The sequence below is a fragment of the Electrona antarctica genome (assembly GCF_951216825.1).
Source record: "Electrona antarctica genome assembly, chromosome: 4".
In the NCBI taxonomy this organism is placed as follows: Eukaryota; Metazoa; Chordata; class Actinopteri; order Myctophiformes; family Myctophidae; genus Electrona; species Electrona antarctica.
The window spans coordinates 30,227,144-30,238,743 of NC_136809.1; the positions used below are offsets into that span (position 1 = coordinate 30,227,144).

Consider the following 11,600-nt stretch of genomic DNA (forward strand, 5'->3'; position numbering starts at 1 on the left):
CCAAGGCAGACTAGATAAGATAAATGCATATTCACTTATCATGGTCACATTGTTCTGCTCAGTGGAAGGTTGAGGCCAAGTGCAAATGCTTAACAGCCAGAAGCTTCTAGTGGCCAAATGATCAATATCACATAATGATAGTAATAATAATATATTGTATTATATTTATTATATTATGTAAGATAATAAAACCATAGCTCTGTACCAAAATTTGTAATTTGGCTTAAAGTGCAAAATTATACAAAATGTATTAAAAACTTAAAAGAAACAGACTTTCCCAATAATTTCCCCCTAAATACCCCAATGGGGGTGCCTGGTGACTAATATATTCATTCCAAGCTACCAGAGTTCAAATCCAGCTATCATGTCTTGTATGTCTCTCCTTTCTTTATCCTTGGTTTCCTGTGTTTCTTTATCTCAATAAAGCATTAATTGCCAAAGAATAATCTTTAGAAAAAAGAACACACACACATTCTAGTATCCAACCACTTAGTCATTGTGTCTATGTCCTTCCTCAGGTGGTGGTGAACAAGGCAGCTCTGATCGTGAACCAGTTGACCCGGAAAGAGGCATCTCGCCGTGTCCTCATGCAGTCGCCCCAGATGGTGGCGGCCGTGGTCCGGGCCATGAATAACACTGGAGACATGGACACAGCCCGCGCCACAGCCAGCATCCTCCACAATCTGTCTCATCAGAGGGAGGGGCTGCTGTCAATCTTCAAGTCTGGAGGCATCCCAGCCCTGGTTCGCATGCTCAGGTATGAGTGATGGATGCGTCACTCGATAGATCAGTCGACATTTGGGTCTTTTGAGGTCCTTCGTGAAATTCAAGCAGCCCCTTAGTGGCCAACACATAGTCTAATAATGGCACAGCCATCTTTAGCTGTCTAGTAAGTAACTATGTGCACTTGAAGCCACAGAAATTGTCAATGCCTGTTGTCTTCAGTGGTGAAGCCGCAGTATAGGGCAACTAGTACAGTATAGTGACAGTCTACATCTCATTTGGACCAGTAGAAATGGCACTATTTATAAATGCTAATAGAACAAAAGTGTGTCACAAGAACAATGTAGTTATAACTACATTGTCACTACACTGATACCAGTGTTGTGATCTTGTGTTGTGTTTATAGCTATATATCTCGTGTTGTGTTTATAGCAGACTCCTCACTCAAATGTGCACTTGCAGTTTGGGCAACTCCAAAGCAAACTCCACATGCCCCAACATTTTATTTACCTGCCATAGTGTCAACCACTTACCCCTGTGTCGGATTGGTGGTTAGATCTGCATATTTGTCGATACCGATATGACCCGATAAGGGCCGATACGGATACTTTTCCGATACAGTATCGGGAGTCGGGACATCTCTAGTTGTCAACTACTATTTTCACACTCTTATGAGATGCACATTCCCAGGCGTTCATGACCAAAGGTTTGGTGACATCATGCACGTAGAAGCTTGAGCTGTGATTAGTCTTTAGAGGAGACATACAAACCCTATTTTAGACAGCTTTGCCTCAAGCCATTGTCTAAAAAAAAAACAGCAACACTTTGGTTGTCCTGGGCAGCTCCCAGGTGTGAATGTGTGTGACTGTAAAAGAGCAGCAACAAATCAAAGAACAAATCATCTCCCCTGTCTCTCTCAGCTCTCCAATGGAGTCGGTGCTCTTCTACGCCATCACCACCCTCCACAACCTGCTTCTCCACCAGGAAGGGGCCAAGATGGCCGTGCGTCTGGCGGATGGCCTCCAGAGGATGGTGCCCCTGCTGAAGAAAAGCAACCCCAAGTTCCTGGCCATCACCACCGACTGCCTGCAACTGCTGTCATACGGAAACCAAGAGAGCAAGGTAGAGAGTGTGTGTGTGTGTGTGTGTGTGTGTGTGTGTGTGTGTGTGTGTGTGTGTGTGTGTGTGTGTGTGTGTGTGTGTGTGTGTGTGTGTGTGTGTGTGTGTGTGTGTGTGTGTGTGTGTGTGTGTGTGTGTGTGTGTGTGTGTGTGTGTGTGTGTGTGTGTGTGTGTGTGTGTGTGTGTGTGTGTGTGTGTGTGTGTGTGTGTGTGTGTGTGTGTGTGTGTGTGTGTGCATACAATTATGTACTTAGTGCTACAGTCAGCATGTTTTTCAGGTCTTGTACTATCTCTGTACTGCCGCATCCTAGTAACCCACTGAACGAGTTGGTACATGTGTTGATTGGGTTAATGTGGTGTGTAAAACGGAGTCATCCAGCGAGTGGTGCATTTATGGGTTGGGTGGGGTTGTTTACTGTAGTACACGAAGTATGTCCTGATAGGCCAGTTTTTTTTTTAAGTTCTCTTTAGTCTGTACTACAAGGCTTTCTTTAATTAGATTTAGAATTTACTTTTTATATAATAATAATCTTTATTGTCCCGAAGGATATTCGTCTTCACAGTCTGTTCAAACACCCACATCAAAACAACACAGAGCACATAACACCAAGACAAAATAAATAAATACAAAAACATGAGGTCCCCACAGTATACAGAACCATCCTATCGGCGGGGCAGTTTGTTTAATGCCCCGATGGCTGAGGGAACAAAACTCTTACTAAAACGGACCTTTTTCCATGGCAAGGTTCTCTATCTTTGTCCAAATGGCATGAGGTTAAAGAAGCGATACAGGGGATGATCTGTGTAATTTGATATCGAAAGTGCTAGCCGTGTAGGCCTTATTGTTCATATCAGAAAGTGTGGGTGTAGAAAGTCTGATGATCTTGGAAGCAATACGGATAATACTGAAAAGTTTGTTCCTGTTAGGCATGGACAGTATGATGTAGAAACATGCAGAACAGTACAACAGAACAGGTTGAATAATGCTTTTGTACAATAATAGCAGAAGATGAGGGGCAACAGATAATGATCATAATTTACAGATTACATGTAACTTAAGATATGGATATAAAATATGGATGGATGGGGATTAGCTTATTTTAATAATTATGCCCTGCGTTCAACTCAATATCACTGACTTTCACTTGCTAATTTACTCTCCCTATTCCTCTCTGCCTTTGTTCCATTCACTCAATCGTTCTCTCAAGTCGATGTACAATACTGTCCAAAACTCACAAAGGGAAACCATCACATAAGGTCTTGTTTTTTTACCCCCCCATCAGTTGATCATCCTGGCTAATGGAGGTCCAGAGGGTCTGGTTCACATTATGAGGAACTACAGCTATGAGAAGTTGCTGTGGACCACCAGCCGTGTGCTGAAGGTCCTCTCCGTCTGCCCCAGCAACAAGCCTGCTATCGTAGAGGCTGGTAGGAAGACTTTACAGTACTTAATATAATACCACTGTTAGAATCTCTCCTGTGACCTATTACCCCACCCTGTGTCTGTCCCGCTGGCCTTCTGGGACTTTCATCATGTTCTAAACACAGTTGCTGGTTTATGATCCAGTGACTCATACTATATTTGTAAATTATTCCTCCTGTTTTCTGAGACTAAATAGGCCTATGAATTATGTTGTTATATTAGTTTAAAAAAAGTATTTCTGAGAGGTCTGCTAGCTAGCTAGCTAGCTTATTTTAGCTAGCTTCTGTTTGTGAAATAAATGGATCACATTGAAATGCACGTGAATAACAGTTATTTTTAGCTGCCAGGCAAAGTGCTTAACTGAATGTCTTTCTCTTTCCAGGTGGGATGCAGGCTCTGGGGAAACACCTGACTGGCTCCAGTCAGCGGTTGATGCAGAACTGTCTGTGGACCCTCAGAAACCTGTCTGATGCTGCCACCAAGCAGGTTCGTCTGTCTGTCTGTCTGTCTGTCTGTCTGTCTGTCTGTCTGTCTGTCTGTCTGTCTCAATGTTATCTCAGTACTATATTGTAGTTGTTCCTGTCACTTAAAAATAATAGTCATACAGTGCATGTTGCTGGCGATGGATTGAATACTGAATTTGAAAAATAAAATTCCATCACCATTACATCACCTAATCAACATGAGTTAGACTTTAATATATTAGCGTAATATATTCACTTCACACGGGTGTGATTTTTAATATGTATATTCATTGTCACAGCACTTCTTATTGTCATGAAAACCGTGTTACCTAAGCAGATGAACTAGAACTAAAAAGCTCCTCCACATCCAGGAGGGTCTGGACAGCCTGCTGCAGGTCCTGGTGGGCCTCCTGAGCTCTGACGACATCAACATGTTGACCTGCTCCACCGGCATCCTCTCCAACCTCACCTGCAACAACGCCCGCAACAAGGCGCTGGTCACCCAGGGCAACGGGGTGGAGGCGCTCATCCACGCCGTGCTGCGCGCGGGGGAGAAGGAGGACGTGACGGAGCCCGCCGTCTGCGCCCTGCGCCACCTCACCTCCCGCCACCCAGACGCAGAGATGGCCCAGAATGCTGTGCGGCTGCACTACGGCATACCGGCCATCGTCAAGCTGCTCAACCAGCCCTACTACTGGCCTGTTATCAAGGTACTGCGTGGTGGTGCTTATTACCAAACAAGACAGGGGGGGGGGGGGTTGGTTAGGATGAGAGTCCTAAAGAGAAACAGGGTTTCTGACCCCCAGGGATCAGTGGGGGGTTCAGGTGCCCCCAGAAAATCTAGTTAATATAGCATCAATAACAGTTTAACCACTTAGGCTCATAACGTGTCACCATGTTGTGAGCTTGTAGAGGTTAAAAGATGTGATTTTTAAAAATATATTTGAAACATCGTAACAACACAAATATTGCGGCCCCATATTAATTTGGGGTCCTTGACAAAACGTTTGAGAACCACTGGTTTATATCTTGCAGGAGGGAAAAGGTGTGTGAGTGGGGTTGTACAGGCGGCATATAGACTGACTCAGATGAAAAGGTGTGTGAGTGGGGTTGTACAGGCGGCGTATAGACTGACTCAGATGAAAAGGTGTGTGAGTGGGGTTGTACAGGCGACATATAGACTGACTCAGATGAAAAGGTGTGTGAGTGGGGTTGTACAGGCGACATATAGACTGACTCAGATGAAAAGGTGTGTGAGTGGGGTTGTACAGGCGACATATAGACTGACTCAGATGAAAAGGTGTGTGAGTGGGGTTGTACAGGCGGCATATAGACTGACTCAGATGAAAAGGTGTGTGAGTGGGGTTGTACAGGCGGCATATAGACTGACTCGGATGAAAAGGTGTGTGAGTGGGGTTGTACAGGCGGCATACAGACTGACTCAGATGAAAAGGTGTGTGAGTGGGGTTGTACAGGCGGCATATAGACTGACTCAGATGAAAAGGTGTGTGAGTGGGGTTGTACAGGCGGCATATAGACTGACTCGGATGAAAAGGTGTGTGAGTGGGGTTGTACAGGCGGCATATAGACTGACTCGGATGAAAAGGTGTGTGAGTGGGGTTGTACAGGCGGCGTATATAGACTGACTCAGATGGTATTGGATAAACACACAGAAACACCACCACACAGCAGCAGAAAGAGAGAAAGAAAGGCAGGAAGAAAGAGAGAAAGACGGGAAGGAAGGAAACCCTGCACAGGCCTTTGATCTGTGGAGAGACCTAAAGGGACAGGGAGGATTAAACTTGAATCCTAGGCATCTCAATTTTCGCTTGAAATACCAGATCTCCAAGCTCACACATCGGAACTACTGTTTTCAGTGAAGAGATTTGGTGCAGAGGGGGGGAAAAAGAGCAGACCAAGTACAGAGCCACCTCGGGGCAAGTTTACCAAGTATAGAGGATTTAAGTGGTTGTTTTATGGGAAGAAACAGGAGATAGAAAGAGGGAAAGGAATAGACAGATGGATGGAGAGAGGGGGAGATGGAGGACAGGGCAGAGGACCAGCCTCTCAGTGAGCCCAAGAGCGGGAGAGCATGAAACACACATGGCATCATTGTGATACTAGACAGATTGTGCACCCAGTGTGGCAGTGATGTAGAGTGACCCGCAGACCCCCATCTCTGGACCCACATGTATCCCTGTTGCTGTTAGGTTGGTGCGAAATGCTGCCAGTAACTTCTTGCCTTCTACTGTCCCCTCGCTTGGATTTCCTACTGTCCATATCAACAATAACAAACCATCCTTCCTTACTTACCTAGAATGGACTGTCCTGAGTGGGTCAAGCCATTAGCTCTATACTATTGTGATCTCATATGCAGTATATATTTTATATATTTGTTTTATTTTATTATATATCGTTGCCGTCTGACATAAACCATGTATGTCTGAAACAGTTACTTTTCAGGATATGTAAAAATACTTAATCATTATCAAAACGTAAGAAGTTGAAATATGGACATACACGGTTTCTGCATCACTGCAACAATATTAACACTTTATGCCAGGGTATCTTTCAGAATAAGTGCGCTAGAGTGCCAAGCAGATGAGGCAGATTTTACGCCTTCCATTTCCCCCCCAAAACCAGGAGGTGAAATCTTACTACATTGTGCTAATAAGATCTCTCTGATCTCTCTTTAGAAGCGTTAATATTCTAAACGAGATGCATGATGAAGTCATAAATTATTTTCAAAAGTTCTGATCAAAACCACGGATAGCGCCGTAGATTTAGCAACGGCCGTTGTCAAAAAATGGATTTTAGCGATCGCGTCCTAGGCCTCATATGGGTGTAATTTTGAAGACGTGTGGACACGTTCTGGGCATCAAAGTGCTCGGGGAGGGGTTCGATAAATTATGGACTCAATTGGATGCTCCCTAATTTCACTAACCATGCTAAACCCCACCTGTCATCCTTCCCTTGCAGGCTGTGGTTGGTCTGATCCGTAACCTGGCGCTGTGTCCGGAGAACCAGGGCCCGCTGAGGGATGCAGGAGCCATCCCCCGCCTCGTCAACCTGCTGCTCAAAGCCCACCAGGATGCCCAGAAACACGGCTCCTCTGCCCAGCAGACATACCAGGTTTGGAGACAGACAGACACACATAATAGCTTTTGTACTGCCCTACAAAGGCAAACAGCAGCTAGGAATACTTTTACTGAGTAATTGTGGTTCTTCATCAATTGATGAGGTTTTAGATGATGTCATTTCAGTGAAGCCACATCTGTATCAGCAAAATTTCAATTTTGGTTTGCAATACCAGATTGTTATTAATGTTACTCAGAAAATGAGGAATAATAAATACCACAATGGATATTTACGATATGGTGTGTTGATTTTGTCAGAAAATTCTGAATCTTCTGAACACACCATTGAGTTTTAAAGTCTGGCGACTAAATATCAACAAAATACAGACTGTTGTGTTCAGTGTGTGCATATAGCTATGGTATACTCAGTTTATTGAGCGACGTCCGAGTAATGGTTTGCTTCAGGATGGTGTGAGAATGGAGGAGATTGTGGAGGGCTGTACGGGAGCGCTGCACATCATGGCCAGAGACCCTATCAACAGAGCTAGCGTCGCCGACATGGAGACCATCCCACTGTTTGTACAGGTATGGTAACACCATAGATCCAACACCCAGATGTATATCAAATGTTGGATCTTTTTTTGTGCTCTGTGTGGTTTTGTGTGCATGTCTATTCCGGCCCCCGTCTTGTCTATTCTGCCCCCTGTGACATCATGTGGGTCCATACATTATCATCATAATCATGCTAAAAGGCTCACTTCACGAAAGTGTGATTTTTGTTTGTCATTCTTGACGTTTCATCTCCAGAATGTGTTTACTGACTTGGTCGCCTCTCTCTCTCCTGTATAGCTGCTGTACTCTCCGGTGGAGAATGTGAAGCGCGTGGCAGCGGGCGTTCTGTGTGAGCTGGCCCTGGATAAACAGTCAGCCGAGCTGATTGACGCTGAGGGAGCCTCCGCTCCACTGATGGAGCTGCTGCACTCCAACAACGAGGGCATTGGTATGCACCTAGTGGACTGTTACTCTCACTGTAACCATTCAAATGAAAGTAGTCTTGTGAAGCCACTAGACAGATATACAACCTGCAATGTTGGCTCGCCAGATCAGTTTAATCTTTTCAGTTAAACAGTAAATCCAACCTTGAAGCATTTTGTAAATGGAAGTGTGCAGCCCACTCTGTTAAGTATTGTTGCTTTAATGAAACCGATTGCAGGAAAGTTGAGAGCAAGTCGGCTCTAGGGTACAGTAGAGAATGTTGTGGTGGGATTCAGGCATGTCTCCAAAGACAGGGATCTAAAACACTACAGCTGTGTATCTGAGCATGCTGGAGTGGAACTTTGTCCCAGTGCTGACCTCAGACACATGTTTCACTACACTGCTGTGTCTCTGAGTGGAACTTTGTCCCAGTGTTGACCTCAGACACATGTTTCACTACACTGCTGTGTCTCTGAGTGGAACTTTGTCCCAGTGTTGACCTCAGACACATGTTTCACTACACTGCTGTGTATCTGAGCATGCTGGAGTGGAACTTTGTCCCAGTGTTGACCTCAGACACATGTTTCTGCCTCCTTAGCCACCTACGCTGCAGCCGTCCTCTTCCGCATCTCTGAGGACAAGAACTCCGACTACAAGAAGCGCGTGTCCGTGGAGCTCACTCACTCCCTCTTCAAACATGACCCGGCTGCCTGGGAACTGGTGAGTGAAGGGCTCCCTCTGTTGGCGGGAAGTGGAAACTGCAGATCTTAATAATTTAGTTTTGATTTGTCCAGTGCAATCATCCCGTGATTAGAATAAAGTGCAAAGTTTGCGGGAAATGATGTGGTCAGGTTTGATGCTAAAAGGTTGAGATGACCGTAGTTTAACCTTTGCTTTTCTCATGAACACTCCACAGGCCCACAACAATGTACCCATGGACCAGGGCTATCCAGATGGTGAGTGAATCGCTGGAGCAGAACTGCTCATATGGCAGGTTCCTGTGTCTCCACATGAGTACATGACGCCCTCCCTAGCTGATCAAAAACATTCATCCTATTCATATTCATATCTTATTTTAATGACTATATAGTTACATTAAACGACTTGTTACATCACTTCACTTACTCTCAGACACTGATGCGCCGTGCTTTGCATTGCAGATTTTCTGTTTTTGCCATTTTTGAAACGGGGCGTAAGTGGTTAAAGAAGCTAATACTACATGTATCCGTGTTGCAGAGCTGGACGGTTTCCAAGGTCAATGGCTTCCAAATGACATGCCCATGGCTATGGATGCAGAGGGAGAGATGCTGCCAGAGGACTACCAGGGGAACATGGCCTACGGACAGCAGTACTCTGACGCATACTAACAGAAGGTACATACAAACAGGAATCCATGGATTCATAGAGGAGGCAGGTGGCCTAGGGCAGTGGATCTCAAACATGTTCATGTCAATTATCCCCAAATGGATATGCATTTGTTTTTATATTTTGTGTCAGGGACCCCGATAAGAGAAGATTTTCAGATATTTGTCAAGATTTGACCACATTAATGTTCCTTATTTTGTTGAGGACTTCCGCAACGCCCCATGGACCCCTTTGAGAACCAGTGCTAACCGCTAATTATTAGCTATTATTATTATTAGCTACAATTAGCTAACCGCTAATTGTAAATGTCAGTTGTGGCCGTGGGTGTATTTCAGCTGTTGAACTCAACAGTCAGTCAATGTGCTCATAAATGCGAATGCGTATAGTCGGTATTAGTCGCCTGTGTGTTTTCTGATGCTAACATGATCGTTTTCCTTCTAGACCCAGAAGACTAACAGAGGAAGAAGATGAGGAAGACCTGAGATTGGGGGGAGAAGAAAGCAGTGAACACATCCATTTCATCCACCTCTCTCTCTCTCTCCCCTCAGCTTCAATGTAATATATGCAATTTTTGCTGACTGTGGGACTCAATTATCTTAACAGGGCTTTTACTTTGTTTTATAGTATAATAATGCTGGCGATACTGACTATGATGATGATAACGATAATGCATGTAGGTTGAGGAGGACCTTCAACAAGTGTGCGACTGTGTGTATGCGTTGCGTGCGTGTGTGTGCGCGCGCGCGTGTGTGTGTGTGTGTGTGTGTGTGTGTGTGTGTGTGTGTGTGTGTGTGTGTGTGTGTGTGTGTGTGAGTGAGTGAGAGTGTAAGCTTTTGGGTGGGTAATCTATGCCAAAGAGATTTCATGTAGCTTTTTTCCCTTTTCTTTCTTTCTTTCTTTCTTTCTTTTTTTTTAACAAATAAAACATTAAACCGAATATTAGTTGAAAACACTGCCAGAGGTGGATAAACGTACAGCACACCTCACACCGCTCAATCATTCTTCCTTATAGCTCCTTTACAAAGGACACTGTCTAATTACCATACCTTTAACACTATATATATATATATATACAGTATATCATCAAACCACCTCTCCCACTGTGACCTGCCTTCCTCTAACTAGAGGTTAGTTTGTGAATTAAAATACTGACTCTGTTTTCCATTTACACTTATTTAGTAGCAGAGAATACAAATTAAGTGATGGGAAGGTCTTTGGAAGAATTATATTGGGACCTTTATAGTATACGCGGTTGCCCCCACTCTCTCAATTGGTAATTTGTCAGTCAGTTCATTTTAAATATTAATTTATCAACTAATTGGTGATTGGGATCATAGTTGAGTTTTTGAATTGTTTCTCATCGTTGTGTGTATATTGCATAATACATCCGTGCACAATTGTTACCTGCAAATGACAACATTCACAAATATATAAATGTGGTCTTTTATAAACGGTTCACCTGAGGTGTAGTTTTTGCATAACTGTATTCATTTGCAGGAGGATATTGATGTGCGGGAAGTAAAGTTGAACTGACAGTTGGATTAGCCAACGACGTCCTGAGACAATGATCTGACTAAAAAGCATGTGTTGGTACAGGAACTAGATCAAACTACTGACCGGGAATTTGTCTTTATACTTAAGAGTTTTTACCTAAAATTTGTTTAAGAAAATAAAGAATATATTAAACAAATTGTGCTGTCAGTTTTCATTGAGTGAAATAACGTGATATGGTGATCACACTTCTTTGTAATGGCAGAGAGGATAAGCCTAGAGGGTGATGAATGGTGTAGAATATGTTGCATCTGCAAAAAAAGGGGATCATGTCCTTTGAAATAATGTACTGTACATCAAAGCGTGCACCTTATTTTGTCAATAACTAAACCACCTAGTGTCTTTTCATAGTTTTATTGCGACTAGGTCGCAGACTACTATGAAAGTCAGTCTGTCGCGCCTCCATATATGGCCGTCAGTCGGTCATGACACACTCCATATATGGCCGTCTCCATATATATGAAGATCACAACACTGACCTCATCAAACCCTGGAGAACCTACTAGATCTGCAAATATGGGCCCGACCAGTAACTCTACACCTGACCTCAAACCCTTAGATCTCCATATATGGAGCTGACCTGTTCTGAGTCTGACATACCTTGATCCTTCCCCACCTGTCCTTTCTCTGCGATTTCGCCCTTTTGACTGATACCTGTCCATTCAAACTCTAGACGGGCCAGCCCCAAAGTTATTAGCGCAGCCGCGCCCGGCAGCCAGTGAAAACTAGAGTTCTCAACAGGCCCGAAAAAGGTCCATATATGGGCTTTCCCAGACCTGTTGTTTCAGCTTCTCGCCCTCAGGACGTCTTACTGGTTCAATATTCTTATGCTTATTTTCATATTAGAAAATATATTCAACAGTTTTAAAGTTGCAATGGCCAGATCCTATTTAAAATGGTCAT

General features: G+C 43.9%; 1 protein-coding gene across 1 annotated transcript in view; it reads left to right on the forward strand.

Annotated features, from left to right (window-relative positions):
- LOC306922388 (junction plakoglobin-like) overlaps positions 1-10,836 on the forward strand; it is a 34,990-nt gene extending 24,154 nt beyond the window's left edge. Inside the window, exons 5-16 of the mRNA XM_079499943.1 lie at positions 519-757; positions 1,644-1,845; positions 3,126-3,270; positions 3,648-3,751; positions 4,101-4,439; positions 6,709-6,861; positions 7,272-7,391; positions 7,656-7,806; positions 8,380-8,501; positions 8,698-8,737; positions 9,018-9,154; positions 9,588-10,836. Coding sequence (XP_079356069.1) covers positions 519-757; positions 1,644-1,845; positions 3,126-3,270; positions 3,648-3,751; positions 4,101-4,439; positions 6,709-6,861; positions 7,272-7,391; positions 7,656-7,806; positions 8,380-8,501; positions 8,698-8,737; positions 9,018-9,148 — 1,746 coding nt within the window. The 3' untranslated portion in view covers positions 9,149-9,154; positions 9,588-10,836. The remainder of the gene's footprint in view (positions 1-518; positions 758-1,643; positions 1,846-3,125; positions 3,271-3,647; positions 3,752-4,100; positions 4,440-6,708; positions 6,862-7,271; positions 7,392-7,655; positions 7,807-8,379; positions 8,502-8,697; positions 8,738-9,017; positions 9,155-9,587) is intronic.
- Positions 10,837-11,600: the final 764 nt, after the last annotated feature.